The sequence below is a fragment of the Pediculus humanus genome, genomic scaffold, assembly GCF_000006295.1.
Source record: "Pediculus humanus corporis 1103172107617 genomic scaffold, whole genome shotgun sequence".
Lineage (NCBI taxonomy): Eukaryota > Metazoa > Arthropoda > Insecta > Psocodea > Pediculidae > Pediculus > Pediculus humanus.
This window is the reverse complement of record NW_002987231.1, coordinates 133,905-150,761: the sequence shown is the minus strand read 5'-3', so window position 1 is coordinate 150,761 and position 16,857 is coordinate 133,905. Positions and strand designations below refer to the sequence as shown.

At 28.2% G+C, this 16,857-nt stretch overlaps 1 protein-coding gene across 1 annotated transcript; it reads right to left on the bottom strand.

Annotated features, from left to right (window-relative positions):
• Nucleotides 1-9,243: 9,243 nt before the first annotated feature.
• Phum_PHUM248200 (growth factor independence, putative) lies at nucleotides 9,244-16,792 on the bottom strand (the record flags this gene model as incomplete). The annotated part of the gene is made up of 4 exons (XM_002426280.1): nucleotides 9,244-9,434; nucleotides 15,110-15,291; nucleotides 15,382-16,330; nucleotides 16,753-16,792. The coding sequence occupies 4 exons, from the start codon at nucleotides 16,790-16,792 to the stop codon at nucleotides 9,244-9,246; spliced, it is 1,362 nt and encodes a 453-aa protein (XP_002426325.1).
• Between the last annotated feature and the right edge of the window lie 65 nt (nucleotides 16,793-16,857).

Sequence of the window (16,857 nt, the reverse complement as noted above, 5' to 3'; positions counted from 1 at the left end):
TTTAAAAGAGAGAGAGAGAGAAAGACAAATCGGATTTTTCGCGTTAAAAGAAAAGACGAGTTTTTAAGAAAGGAAAAGGAAATTTTGTAATGGAAACATTTCATTTTGTGTTTTTTGTTTTCCCTTTTTGTAACCGGATACGGAAATTATGAAGTCATGATCGTTGTCTTCTGCCACCACAAAACCCTCTCTCTCTCTACATACAAAGAAAACTTTTATAAACTTACGTTAAACGAAAACCGTTAGTTCCACGACGACTATGACGACTTTTTTTTATTTGTTTATTTAAAATTGTTTTTATTTATTTATTTATTTATTAAAAAAAAGTTGAAAATGTTTAATAAAAAAAAAAGTATTAGAATAAAGATTTATGGTTGCGGGCGATGTTGAGCGGTTGGATTTATGAACCTCCAGAGCGAATACTTGAAAAACGTTAAGAATAATAGAATATTTTAGAAAGTTAATTTTAAGGGGAGCACAAGGGAGACATAAATCAACTTTCTATCCATTATGAGTTTCCTTTTTTCTTTTTTTTTTTCATTTTTTTCGGGCAAAACGCAAAAAAAATAAATAAATAAATAAAAACTTTTGTGGTAAAATTATATTTAATCCGATTTTCATGTTATAATTATTATTATTATTTCAAATTTTTTCTTACCATTGTTTTGAATAATAATAATAATAATAATAATAATAATGGGAATGTTTTCCATTGACGTAAACTCTCTCTCTCTCTCTCTTTCTCCGACTTTGAAAACGTTGCTGACATTTTTTTTTTTTTTTACCACTTATTCAAAGTCCAATTTCTTTTTCTTGTAATTTATTTCTTAGTTTATATTGAGGTCCAGACAAGTGAGTGACGAATTTCTCTCCTAACAGTTCAGAAGAAAAAGAAGCAGAAGACAGTAAAAAAAAAAAAAATGTCTTTTATTTTTCTTTCTCATCCCTTTTTACTGTTTTTTTTTTTTTTCTTTTTCGACTTCAAAAATGAACTATGCCCTGTTGTAAATCTTTCTTTTAATGTGACATTCAATTCTTCTTTTATTATTATTATTATTATTATGAAGTAAAAACGGGAAAAAAAATCATTTTTTTTTAATAACGTAAAGAAAATGGGGAGCAAAACAAAAAAAAAATGGAGTTTAAATAATTCCCGAAATATTATCCGGTAAGTTTTTTGTTTTTTTTTTTTATTATTCTCTTTCCCTCCTCCCCCCCGGGTTATTTTTTTTTGTTTAATTATTGTTTTGAAACCGGCTTAAAACCAGAAAAACCACTGAGAAGTGGGATTAGCATAACCTGTCCAAATGTTTTTTTTTTTTTTAAAGGGAAAAATATCCAGGAATAACCAGGAACGGTAAAAAACGGTTGAGTCTCTCTCTCTCTCTCTCTTTCATTTTATATACGTTTTAATAATTTTTCTCATTTCCCTTTCCTACTTTTCCCCCCTCATTGTTTCCCTTTTCTCCCTTATGACTACCGTTTCTCTCTACCCTATCCTCTGCCCCCCTCTTCGGTGAAAAGTGTTGGCGGGATTAAAAATTAATAAAAACATAATTATTCATAATATGATTTGGTGCTTTTGTTAATTTTACCCAATTCCTTCCTGTAAGTCGGTTCTTTTTCCTCTCGTTTAAAAACCTCCTCCTCCTTTTTTTCTTTCATTTTCACACGTTCTTCCTCCATTTTGAAAAAAAAAAAAAATTCGCTACGCATTTTTTATGGATTTTATTTTTTATTTTTTATTAACCCAACGGATTACGATGCGATATACGATAATCTTATGAGATTAATAATTAAATGCAACAAAACCTTAAAACATTCAGGATTAATATTCGAAAAAAAAAAAAAAAACTCACAAATCCTTCATTCTCTCCATTTTTTTTTTTTTTTGTATTCGATACAAAATATTATTTTATGTAAAGAATTAAAAAAAAATAATAATAATAATAATTAAATGAACATTCATTTAAAAAAAAAAAACAAACATTAAAAATTCAGTTTTAATGTTTTTCCTTTTTTTTTTTTTTTTCATAAACTTAATACCTCTACTTTGCATTTTTTTTTTTTTTTATGTTGCATCAACTCCCCAGCTCTAAAAAAAGCGTAAATATTAAAAAGTAAAAAAATTATTATTATTATTATTATTTTTTGTCGCTTTTTTTGTAGGTTCGCTTTACGCTTAAAAGCTTATTGCAATACCCGGCCCGGATAGAAAATACTTTTCGAATGCAAAATAATTATGTCTGACATTTTGTCATCAATGGTTATCGACGACTCAAAATTAAAAAATAATTATTTTAAACGAAGGAGGGAGAGAGGGGGTTGGGAGTGAGGGGAGGGGAGGTGAAGGGGGTGAGTGGGGGGGGGGTAGAAAAGGCCCTGCAGATATTAATCTCTGAGCCGGCTCTATGGGATTACATGAGCTTTTGGCTCCACCCTTTTACCGATGCGTGTGTATTGTATGTACCTCTCTCGATGGAAAAAAAAAAATAATAATAATAATAATAACGATGCATCTTTTCACGATAGGAAAATTCTGGAAAATTTTTTTTCCTACGACAAACGTCATACCATCCGTACGTTATTTGTCATCTCGTAACGATTTACTGTAAAACATTAAAAAAAAACTAAAGAATTTAATTATCGCACGAATAAAATTCATAATAAATAAAAAAACTGATAAACTAATAAATTTATTTATTTAAATGAATTATTATTATTATTATTATTATTATTATTATTATTATTATTATTATTTTTTGTTGTTGTTGTTGTTTAAACGTAGGTAAATCAGTTATTGACGATAATCACATCAATTAGTAATTCCAAGTGAAAACGATGACATTTTAATCTTTCCTTGATATTATGAAACAAAGCAAAAGCTCATCATTTTGTTAACCCCCTCCCCTGAACCCCAAACCCGCACCCCCTGGCGAAAAATCGGGATAAAATTACCTTTTGCTTTTCTTTCGATATATATATTTTATACAAAATTCCCCTCCCCCCCCATTTTTTTTTGTTATTTTTAAATGATAACAACGATAACAACAACAACAATTATTATTATTAAACCCTTTATATTTAATTCAAAAACAAAAAAAAAAAAGAATCCTTTAGTATAAGTAGCATTTGAAAAAGAAGTCGAAAAAAATAATAATAATAATGATAATAATGATAATAATAATAATAATAATAATAATAAAAAGTGAAATATGTAAAAATCCATTTGTAAAATTACTCCATGTGAAATTTATGAGAAGATTTTTTCTTTTCTTTTTTTCTTTTTTTTTTTTTGTCCCTCGCGGTTTCTATTATTTTTCAAAACAATCTTTTTCTTATTTTTTTTAATACATAATTTTATGTACATAAATATATTTATTTATTTAAATTCATTTCAAAAACGTAAAAAAAAAAAAAAACAAAATTTATATTCAAAAAAAATAATGATGAGTTTTAAAAAATGGAGAACAAGATAAAAAGAGGATATATTTAAAAATTCTTTTGATTTAATAAATTTAAAAAAAAAAAAAAAAAAAAAAGTAATAAAATATTCAATAATACAAATGAATTTTATTATTATTATTATTATTATTATTAATCAACCGATAACTTTTTTAGAATTTTAATAATGAATGAATGAATGAAAAAACTCCATAATTCACGTTTCTAATAATCTGATATTTGAGTTAAAACGAGAAAATAAAATAAAATAAAATAAAAAAAACTAGCCAGAAAAAAAAAGGGTACAAAAAATAAAATGAGAGAGAAAGAGAGAGAGAGAGAGAGAGAGAGTTAAGGGTTGGGATAGGGAAAAAAGCGTAATGAACGCTCGAGCACGAGCACGAACAAGTATGAGAAAGTATTTATGAACACAAAAGTATGTAATAATCTGACTTTCCGGGCATTCTGGATTTAATTTTCGGACTGATTTCGCACAGTTAATCACTAGGGCCTACATTCCAGTGTCACACCCCCCCCCATTTCGCCCCACTCCTCCCTTTCCTCTAAACTTAATATCACACCCGAAAAGAAATTCTTCCCTAAACGTTTTCTACCATCTACCATCTACTACTACTACTACTAAACTCTCATATCGTTGATAGATGAATTTTTCCTTTGACACAAATCAAATTTATTATATATAAATGGTCATAAAATATACGATTTAAATTGTTTTCCTTTTTTTCTTTTTTTTTAATTAATAAAATATCTAAATAAATGACGTCATTTTATCCATTTATCATCGATTTAATTTAAAAAAAAAAAGAAAAAAGGAATTAATTATTATTATCGTCATCGTAAAAGAATGATTTTAGATATTTAATATGTGATTGTATATATATATATCGTGACCGAAAATATTTATTATCGATGAGTTACGAAAAAAAAAAAAAATATGGCGGACGACATGGTGTGATACTCATGGGAACCATGAAGACGTTTTTTTTTTTTTTTTTTAAATCTCTTGAGATTAAAAAAAAATGTAATTAAACAACACGCGACAAACGATTTTACCTTTCTTCTTCCTCTTGTTTGTAGTTTTTTTTTTTTACTTTTTATTTATTTAAGTTTTCCCCCTTCCCCTCCCCCCTTCCGCCCCTATCGATGACGTTTATTTGATTATTATTATTATTTAAATATAACATTTAATAGGGATACAAAAAAAAAAAAAAATTTATTTGATTTTTTTTTTCGTGTGTGTGTGTGTGTGTAAATTATTAGAAAAGTCAATAAAAAAAAAATGATTATGAGATATGATTGGGTAGGTAAGGGGGGGGGAAGGAAAAACAAACGAAGTAATAGTTCTGTTTGTTTGTTTGTTGGAGGGGAAGAGGGGAGGTGGAAAGAAAAAAAAATTTTTTTTTATTGATTAAAAACGTGAAATAATTGAATTTTTTTTTTTTTTTGTTTTTTAATTTTCATAAACCGTTCATCGATTTTTATGGGCCAAACGCACTGCGTGACGTCTTTCGAATGCGTGTGTGTGTGTGTGTGTTCAACATCGCAGACGTACAAAAAATGAAAAAAAAAAAAAAGCCACAAATGATTGAGTTAATGAAAAAGATGAGTGAGAGAGAGAGAGAGAGAGAGAAAAGTAATGTTACTTGAAACTCGACAGGAAGGAAATTCAGTTAGGAAAAGAGGAAAGGGGATGAACTAATTTCATCACTTGGGTTCCCCATCTCCCCCCCCCCGTCTCCTCCCTTTAACGCCCTTTTCCGTTTTCTCTCTCTCCCCTCCTTCACCACCACCACCATCTCATATTTACCCTACGACAGTTTACCCTGACAATATACTTATACTGCTTTCAACTTGAAATTTAAAGATAAACGATCTTGGATTTCGCATCCGATTATATTTTTATTATTATTATTATTATTATTATTATTATTATTATTATTATTATTATTATTATTATCATTATTATTTCTTTCTTTCTTTCATTTTTACGAAACGATATTTTGGCCCTTTTTTTTATTCCCGTATCGTATTGAAAAAATAGGGAAACAAAAAAAAAAAAATTGGGGAAAAGTGAAAAAAAAATAAAAAAATTCCGAGAGGAAAGAGGAGGAGGAGGAGGAAGCGGGAACGTGGAGGGGGTAGAGAGAGAGAGGGGGAGTTTAAATTCGCGACGAAAAAAAAAACCAGAAATCGTGTAATTTAAGTAAAACATGAAAATAACTTTAGCTATAATAATAATAATAAAAAGAATAAAGTAAAGAATTGTCAAAAAGTTAAAAAAAAAAAAAAAAGGTAAAAAGAAAAGAAAGGGGGAGGGGGGAGATGATGATGATGATGATGATGAAAAGTTTTTAAAGATGAAAAGAAGAAAAAGGAGAGAAAAGTTGGAAAATAAAATAGAAAACGAAATAAGAAAAAGGGTAGTTGAAAGATCATTTTCGTATGGATTGAGAAAATCCTATTTTATTTTACATAAATTGAAATAAGACTTTCGACAGAGAGAAAAAGAAAGAGAGAGAGAGAGAGAGGGAAAAAAAAGAGGAAAAAAATTTTAAAAAGTTGGAAAACTTCGTTTTTCAAAGATAAATTTATTACTTTTTGTCCTCGAAGTTTTTCTCGAACGAAATCCATCAACAACAAAAGAAGAAAAAGATGAAGAAGAAGGTTTTTAAATTATGAGACATTCATCACAAATTTTTTTTTTTTTCCTTTTTTTCTTTATTTCAATTAAAATATTTAAATTAAGACACGACGTCACCATAGTAATAATAATAATAAAAAATTATAAATGAAAAAATCATCTCGAAAGGTTGTGTGTTAAACGGGGGAGGGGGGGAGGCAAAAAAAAACGTCGTAAAACGTTCAAAACAAACAAACAAAAAAAGGAGAATAAATTCACCGATTGTAAAATATGACATCGTTTGGAAAACGGAAAAAAAAACAAGCAGAAGACGGTAAATCAAAATTTAACGTTTATACCAACATTGAAAAAAAAAAAATTTTTTTTATTTAATTTTCGGATCATTAATTAAAAAAAAAAAAAGTAAATAAACATGAACTCTGACGTGACCGGTCAAATAATAAAATCGATTATCGAGAACCACCCCCCACCCCCACCGCTACCACGAAAAAAACCGGTCGGTGGTATATTTGTTTCAACCCTTCCTTCGCCAGCCACCCCTTATTTTCCTTCTTAATAATAATTACAATTAACATTTCCTTTTTTTTTTTTTTATTCGCTTACGATTCGCCGGGGAAATCCTAATAATAATTTGCCATCAATGTTGCCATAATAATAATAAAAAAAAAAAATAATAATAATAATAATAATATTATGCAGTCATGGGTGTGGTTCATCCATTATTATATTATTTTATGATCTCATTATTTGTACTTCTTTCTCTCTCTCTCTCTTTTTTGTTCTTTATTTGCTCTTATGTATCTCCGAATGTAATTTATCCCGAAAAACGGGAAAAAATAAAAAAAGGGATTTTTTTTTTTTAAAAATAAATCCTGTTTTCACCAAACGTGAAAATAATTCGTGTTACTAAAGAAAAAAAAAAATCAAAAAAATAGTAAATCAAATATGGCCGACGATGATGACGTCGCCACTGCCGCCACCACCGCCGCCGCCGACGATATAAAAAAAAAAAATCAAAAAAAATTATTTAATAATTTATAATTAAATTTTAGTCTGAACGTCACATGTTCCGTCTTAATGCAAGTGCGTGTGTGCGTGTGCGTGCGTGCGTTCGTGTGTCTCCGTATGTGTTATTCAATACGTGTACACACGTGCATGTGCCTTTTTTATCATTATTATTATTACGATAATTCTAAGAGAATTTATTCGCATGAATCTCGAGAGATTTAAAAAAAAATTTTTTTTTTTTTTGAATTCGTTTTTAATATTATTATTATTATTATTATTATTATTTGTGCATTTTTTTTAAAAATATAATCATTATTATTATTATTTTTTTTTAATGGAAGATGTGAAAAGTGAAAGAGAGAGAGAGAGAGAGAAAGAAATTGTAAAAATCGAAAAAACTTAACAAAAACGAAGAGAAAAAAGTTTTTTTTTTTTTTTTTCGGGGAGGGGGAGGCTGAAGGCAGAGGAGGGGAGGAAGGAGGAAACGTGATGCGTTCTAGAACATTCTTCATTACTTGAATGTCTCACGAAAAATCTTTAGAAAAATTTTCTTTTTTTTTTTTTTTTTCTCACAAGGGGAAAAAAAATTTTTCTTTTTCGTCATTTTCTTAACTTTATTAATAAAATTAACAACAACAAAAAAAGGAAAAATTTTCCAGGTTTTCAAAAATGAATAAAAAAAACCGCCCCAATTAAATAAATTAAAAAATTTAGGATTTTTTTTGAAAAAAATGAAAATTTTGATTTTTTTTTGAAAAATTTTCTCACGTTAATTAAAGAGTTAATGAGTCGGAAAATGTTGTCATAAAGGGCGTGTCTCCCGGATAGACGAACTAAAAAATTGACCCTAAATGTTAATAACAATAAACTTAAATTATTATCCCGAAATAAAAAAAAAAAAAAATTTTCCCGATCTCTTAATTACTTCATTACAAAAAAAAAAAAAAATTTTTTTGTTTCGTCATCTATTGATTGATTGATTGATTGATTTATCGAATCGAAAATAATAAAGATAATAATAATAATATTTCTTATTTTAAACTTTTGATTTCATTTTCTTCGATTTCAACTCCCTTTCTTTTCTTACCTTTTAATTTTATTATTATTATTATTATCATACCTTTTTTTAAGGTTTCCTGCGAATCAAAATAAAAAATTTAAACAAATAAAATAAATAAATAAATAAATATTTTTTTTAATAGGAAATTTATTTAAATGGAAAAAGCAATTTTTAATAATAATTTTTTTAATTTAGCAATAACATAATAATGTTTAATAATAATAATAATAATAAATAACACATTACAGGCATTATGATAATATTAGAGAGAAAAAATAATAATAATAATAATAATAATATGAGCACTGCGACGGTTCACATAATAATAATAAGAGAAAAAAATTGTTTTATCATCATCATCATTAACACTTATTGAATTGTTTAAATAATTCTATTGCACTCTTTTAATTATTATTATTATTATTATTATTTTTTATTAAATAAATAAATAAATAAAAAATTATAATAACGATTAATACAACCGAACAATCGCCGTACGACAATAATAATAATAATAATAATAACAATTAATAAAATAAAAATAATAATAATTTTTTTCTTTTTTTTTTGGTTATTAACAATTTATTTAAATAATTTAGTCGCAAGGGTATGGGAGGGGGGGGTGGAAGCCAAAAAATATCTTTAAAAAAAAATTTTTGTGGAAATTTCTATTTACGGTCCTGATCCGTTAAAAAAAAAAAAAAAAATTTTTTCTACGATTCGATAGAAAATAAAATTAAATATATATATAACATATAATATTAACCATCCCTTATAAAACAGGAGGGGAGGGGGTTGTTTTTTGCCAGAAACGATTCACCCGGGTAATGATCTCATTGCAATGGAATCGTAAATTTATATTTAGAAAATCAAAAAAAAAAAAAAAAAAAGGGGGAGGCTAATGAAATTTATACCAGGGGTAAAAAAAAAAAAAATTTTTTTTCTGCATTTGTTTTTTTTTTTTTTTTAAATTTTATTTAATTACCGGTAACATATATGTGTGTGTGTGTGCGTGCGCGTGTCTGTGTGTACATATATATATATATCCGAACGAATTTTGTTTGTTAATTTAAGGTACGGGCCTTAATTCGGCATGTTGAGTTTCTTTGTGTCTTCTTAAATCGACTTTTCTTTGAAATGCACGACCGCATAAATCACACGCAAAAGGTTTAAATCCTGTATGTTTACGACTATGAGTTATGAGATTTGACGATTGACTAAATGCTTTTCCACAAACCTGACATTTGTGAGGTTTTTCACCTGAAAATAAAAAAAGGAGAAAAAAAAAAAAATTATTTAAGTTGTTGAAAATAAATCGTAGAAAAAGAAAGCGGTCAAAATCAAAAATGGCGCTCTCGTCGTAATAATAAAAATTAATAAATTGAAGGATCCGATATGAAAAAAAAAAAAAAAAAACTCCCTATTATATTCCCTCTTTAACCCTCCCTCCCACCCTTCCTTCCCTTTTTTTCTTCTCCTTCTACCGGGACTCTCATCGACCTTAAAAAAAAAAAAAAACCTTTTTTCTATTTTTTTTATCCAGAAAGGAAACGAGTTGACCCATGGGGCCAAGGGAAAAATTCACGCGAGAAGAATTAATTTCCTGGATCCACCGGGAAGCTGTCGTTACAAAAATAGATGTAAATGTTTTTGAATGGATTCGTTCTCCGTTTCCATGACAACCAAGTGACTTGTTGAGAAATGGGAGGAGCCAAGACGTAACCAATCACTGCACCTCTCTTTCTCTTTCTCCTTCTTTCTCTCTCTCTCTCTCTTTCTCTCTTTATTGAAAATTTACTTTTTTTATTTTTTCCTTTTAATCGGTTTCATTGTTTTTAAAAAAATTCAATTTATTCCAAAAGGAAAAATATTCTTTACAAGTAAAAATTCTTTTCAATTATTATTATTATTATTATTATTAATTAATGAAATGACGATAATGATTAATTGTTATGGTCACACGCGATGATGAATGACTAAAAAAAAAAAAAAAATTTACGTTTGAATGTGTGCGTGCGTGTGTACGTGTGCGAAAGAGAGAGTTCCAAGTGGGTGTCATATAAAATTATTAAAAGTTGTCATACAATATGATGATGATGATGATGATTAATGAATGAAGAAAAATATTCGCGCAGAAATCAGGGTAATCAGAAGGAAGATTATTATTGTTGCTGTGCGGCTATTAAGCCAATTATAAGAATGATAAATATCAAGTTACACATATATATCACCCTATGACTAAGTAGTATTAGTTCCCTGCATAATCCACTTAGACTATTAAACATTCATAACCCACCCTTGTAATAATAATAATAATACAATTTTCTATCCTTTTCTATCTCCTCTATCTTTCCCTCTCTCTTTCACTCACTCCTTTTTTAACTATTTATCTTATTTTTTTTTTTTTTTTAATTTTTATTCTTTCGTTTGCTATAATGATTCATAAGAGTTTTTTAAAAAAAAAAAAACAGAAAACAATTACTACTTCTACCTCCTACTACTACCACCACCACCATTTTGATTCTTCTAAAAGAAAGAAAAAGATTTTTTTTGTTTGAAAAAGTTTAGATTAGAGCAAGCCATGTGTCGTCGTTTATAATTAAATTATATTTGTCCACCATTTTGATTTGGGTAATTTTTATGTTTTTTTTTTTTTTTTTTCACTTTGTACGTACGTAACAGGCACACAAAAATTTAACATTATCAAATTATTATTATTATTATTGTCATATTTCAAAAGGGAATAAAATCAGAGTGTAAAAAATAAAAAAAAATAAAAATAAAAATGATGACGAACGAATGTTGGATATGAAATGAAAAATAAACCGTCGTTATTTTTTTTTATTTTTTGACGTTTTTGAAAATAAAGTGTAAGAACACAAGAAAAATCTCGGTTTCAAATAAAAGATGGCCGGAGGAGACGATGCCATGAAAACAAAGTAGGTTATCCCGTAGGAGACATAAAAGTTAAAGCTGATTTGACATTTTTCTTACTTTTTTTTTTTTTTTTGAAGTGTCTGGATTAAAAAAAAAAAAAAAAAAAAAGGAAAACTTTTGGAAAAATCCAGGTTTATGACTTTTGAAACATTTTTATAATAAAAAGAAATTGTTTTTTTTTTTTTTTTTTTTAAGAAAAAGAAGAAACAGTTCAAAAATATCACTACTATTATTATTATTATTATTATTAAAAAAAAAATTCATCGTTTTATATGTTTGAGGTTAAAATTATAATTTATCCAGTCTGGAATTTTCTCATACTTAATAGATATTTAATATGGGGATTTTTTTTTTTTTTAATAAAAAAACTATCATGGACGAAACGGTAAGAAAAAATAAAAATAAAATAAAATAAAAAAAAAAGGATCGTTTTTTAAAAAAAGCATCAGTTGGCGTGCAAAAGGGAGAAAAATGTCGAGATTTTTTTTTACGAGAAATCATTTTATTTTCTGAACACGTTTCTTTTTTCCAGAATCATTTTTCGTTTTATCTAAATGAACTATTTTTCAGAATAAGATAGTTTTGATTTCGTTTTTTTTTTTCTTTTTTTCCGTTCGATACTTTTATATAATAAAAAAAAACTACTTCTCCTCCTCCTCCTCCTTCCTTATTAATAATTTATTCGTTTAATTCTATAATAATAATAATAATAATAATAATAATAATAATAAAAGAACTTTTTTTCGAATCAATCACTAATTCGAAAAAAAAGAAAAAGTAATAATAATTTATAACGGGATTCGATGCGTAATTTTGTAAACAAACAAACAGGAAAAGGAGAGGGAAAAAAAGTAAAAACCATAGAGTAAATAAACAAAGGAAAAAAAAAAATGTCGCCGGTTTGTTTTTAAAAATTAATTCAGGTAAGAGTCACACACACACACACACACGATCATCATCATCATCGTTCACGTCATCATCATATTAATTTTTTTTTTTTTAACTGGAATTTTAATATCGTGATTCGTTTTTTTTTTTTAAAAAAAAAAACTTTTTATTTAATAAAATGTTTAGAACGGCCATTAAATTATTTAGATAATAATAATAATTTGTTTGTTTTTTTAAATTTGTCGACTATGTGTTGGTGGTGGTGGTGGTCGTATTGTTTGGAGACATTATTGTCGCGATAATAAAGAAAAACTTGTCTCTTTCGTCAGTGATTTTTCTTTTCTTTTCTTTTTTTTTCCATAGAAATATATATAAATCCCTCGAGATGCGTCGTACGTCGAGCTTTTCTTTTTCCCTTGCACACGACCTCAGTCGTGATTGGCTACGACAACCGGGATGAGAGCTTTCAAATTTAATAACAGCTTTGAGCCAACTCGTCTTTTTTTTAAGATTGTATTTTACGTTTCAATTATGTAATCTTTTTCTTTTTCTGTTTTTTTTTTTTCTTTCTGTTCTTCCACTTTTGTTTATTCCGACGTGTTTTTTTTTTATTCATGAGAAACGTAGTCTTCGGGACTAGGAAAACTTCGTATATACATTTTTTTTCTTTTTTTTGTTACCCTCGTATCTAATTTTTTTATCTTATGTGAATTGTGGTAGAGTAATATGCACTTAAGATATTATTTTTTTTTTTATTTAAACCTGTTAAATATAAAAAAACTTAAAAACTAAAAAATTATATATATATATATATATATATATATATATTTATATAAAATTTTGCGTGTGGGGGTGTGCGTGTGTGTGTGCGTAAAAAACCTTTGAACGAAATCAACGAAGCAGATTGTGTAATCTAAACATTTATTCATCTTGGTCAACTCCCAACGGGGGTTGATTCACCCTTGTTTCACGCAATTAACCATCACCACTTTGTTCTCTTCTTTTCATCGGAAAAGCACACACACATACACACACACCAGTTAATAATAATAATAATCTTACGAGATATTTTTCACCCTTAAAAAAATAACATAAAAAAATTGATCTTTTTTTTTCCAATTCAAATTTATTTTACTCGCGCGCAAAAATTACTTTATCGCATTAAGAAAATATGAGAAAAAGTAGAAGAAGAAAATCTTGAAGAGTAATAACATAAAAGAAAATGTCAAGTGGATAAGGGCGGGCGAAAAAAAAAAAAAAATTATTTTGCCAAAAGGAAAAGAGAGAAAAAAAATCTAAAATTGTTAGTGTTCAAGTGCTCTTTTAAATGTTTTCCTGTAGCACAAATAAAAAAAAAGGCTGAAGGAAAGAAAAAAAAGGTTAAAGTCAAAAGGGAAACCAAATACACAACCTTCGGTTTTTCAAAGAGTTGTTGAAAAGATTATTAAATAGAATTTTCCGGGTTAGGAAAAGTAACATTTTGTAAAATGTTTTAGTTATTTTATAAAAATCGAGTTAGTCATTCATTCATTCAATGTCGGTTGTGTGCCATTTCAAGTGTTTTCACAACCCGATTGCTTCTTCTTCTGCTTCTTATGTTGATTTTTATTATTATTATTATTATTATTATTTTTATACAGTCAACCAATTGTTTTCATTTGAAAATTAAATCAAAAATATTTTTCCAATGAACATTTGTTTTTTTTTTCAACACCGAAAATATAAATTGTTTTTCTCTCTTTCTCCCTTCTTTCTCTCTCTCTCTCTCTTTCTCCCCCTTCTTTTCTCTCTCAATAAAACAATAATAATAATAATAATATTTACAATTAAAAAAAAATTTTTTTTTTTTGTTTTAGGTTAAATGAATGTGAAAAAAGGAAAAGAAAAAAGGAAAACCTTTGTCAGGTTATCCTTGCAATCAACACCGCAAGGGTTTCTTCTTTTTTTTTTTTTTTGAAAAATCGATGAGAAAACAAAATTAAAAGAGAGAAGAAAATGAAAAAAAGAAAGGAAGGAAGAAAGCAATGCACAGACACACACACATCTGGAGAAAGTTTCTGGAGATTTGAGATTCTTAAAATGATGTTCCATTTACAGTAAAGCAACTTTCTCCAATCTCTGGATTATCTCAATAATCGTAAATTGTTTTAAAGCGAAACGTTCTCCTCATTTTCCTCCTCTACCTCGCCACCTATCCCGACTTCTTCCCTTAATCCATTTTCTCAATGTTTTTCTACTCCCTTCCCTTCTTTCCCCCCGCTCAACCACATAAAAACATACTTCATAAGCGAACTTTCTAGAATGTTAAGGGTTTATTTTTTTTTTTTTCTCCTTTTTTTCATTCTTTGAATAATTAAAATTTAAAAACCTTTTCTTCTTATATCTTTTCCGGGAGAAGAGAAATTTTTTTTTTATTTAAAACATTTTTCAGTTTCACTTTTTTAAACCTTAAAAGACTTTAACCGTAGATAATATTTTTTATTTTTATTCATTTAAAATTCTTTAACCAAAAAAAAAAAAAAAAAAAAAAAAAAAAAAGAACAAAAGAGAACAAAAAAGAACAAAAACCGTTCACATATTTATTAAAAAAGGAAAAAAAAGGAAAATTTTTTTTTTTTTTTTACAAAAGAAGAAAGAATATTATTTAAAAATGACAAAGTTTAAAATTAAATTTTGGAAAATAGTTTTTCCAGGAATAAAAATTCCAAAAAAAAAAAGAAAAAGTTTAAGAAAAGGTTTTTCCAGGTTAAATTTTTTTTACCAACGTAAGAATCGTATTATTCTTTTCATTTCCCTTCCTCTCTCTCCCACTCTCTCTCTTTCTTTCTCTTTTTAAAATTTATTTTCCCGTCAGTTCGGCTCTTATTATTATTATTATTTATTCTTTGAATTTATTTTTAAAACTTTTCTACCCGTTTTTCTTTTTTTTTTTTTTTTGTTGGAAAAGTTCATCTTTTAAACGTTTGATTTGATTTTATTCGTTGAAAAGAAACGAAAAAAAAAAAAATTTATTCAAAATGGCGGATTTAAAAAAAAAAAAAAAATTTCACGTGATTTTAATTTTTATCAAATACGGTGTGATGATAATAATAATAATAATAACAACTCACCCGTGTGTATGTACGTGTGTTTTTTCATGTCGGATTTTTGATGAAATCTTTTACCGCAATAGTGACACGGATATGGCCTCGTGTCCGAATGTATAAGTAAATGGGTTGATAACGTCGATGACCTTTTAAACGATTTTCCACATTGTTTACATTCAAATATTTTTTCCACGTTGTGAACTGCTCTGAAAACAAAAACAAAAAAAAAAGAAAATTTTTTAATAAATAATTATTTTGTGAATAATGAGAGCGGATTTAAAGATTTAATATCTCACCTGTGCTGACTTAAACTTATTTCGTGTCCGAACGTTTTGTTACAAAGTTCGCATGCAAAAGGTCTTTTCCCATTGTGTGACCTTCGTGCGTGTACTTCCAATCCGTGAGGTGTCGAAAACATTTTTTCACATTTAACGCATGAGAAAACATCACCTAAAGGCATGAGTCCACCGCCGGGTCGAAATACGTGATGATGATGATGGTGATGGTGATGATGCGGTGAATCCATTGGAAAATTCGGATTCATAAAATGGTGTTTTATGCGAAACAATTCTTCCGGTATGGAAGTGTGAGGTGTCGTATTAAAAGGTGGTAAAGTATTCGAATGTGATTGGTGGGCGATGGCAGCCGCGGCTTGCATCGCTCCTAAACTTAAATATAAAGCACTTGGATTTGCTAAAAAGTTTCTGTTATTGTCAAGCTCTTCGGAATCTTTGTTCGAAGAACTACGTAAACTAGAATTAAAACCGAAATCGTTTTGCCTCGTCGGTAACGGAAAAGACGAAGAAGTCGTTTCCCCATTTTGATTTCCTTTCATCACGAACAAATCCGCAAATGGTACACCACTCAAACCCGGATAAAGTAGTGATCGGGCCACCGAAACGGATTCGCAAATTGTTCTCGGTGGTAAAACTTTTGGAGCATCCGGTTTTAACAATGCACTAACCGAAAACGTTTCTGAATTTTTACCGGGTTTCTTTGGAGAATCACCACCGGGAGAAGAAAGCCACGGTGACGGAGATGTCGGAGATACAGATCTTGTCGGAGGACACGGATTTGGAGATCCGGTACTCAATGTACTGTTAGCATCGACGTTTATTTCCGGTTCGGACGAATGTGCCGGACTGTTTACTTCCAAATCTGGTGACGATGATCTCGATTTACCATCTATCGATGACCACGTCAAACGATTTTCTCCTTCTTCGTTTTCATCGCTTTTTCTCGTATCTTCGATGAACGTATATCATCACATTTTACATTGATCGAATCCCGATCGATAACATTATTATTATTATTATTATTATTACGACAATCATCATCCGTTGGTTGTTCGATAGTTTCCGGTGAACTTGCATTCATTAATCTGTTGATCCCAAATTTAATCGTGTCTAAAAAAAAAAAAAATTAATTTATTAATTTAAGAAAACAATTTTTATTCCCTCTTTTTGTCTACAACCACGTGAAAATGAGTAAAAAAAAAAAATTTTTTTTTATTCAAAGTGTTAAATTTTTCAATATATATGTAAAAAAAAAAAAGGAAACGGGCACGAGGAAAATAAAACATCATCATCTCTTTGGTAATAGTAGGAGTCCCTTATAGGAAGGAAGGAAGCAAGTGTGGAAGCAGAAAAAGGGTCTTCTGGAATGACTCGCTTCGCTGAATAATTCATAATCGACAAAGCGTGACATCTGCTCTTAGGGCAGCAAGCAAGCAAGCAAGCAAGCAGTGGAAGTTGAATTAAAGCGATAATAGG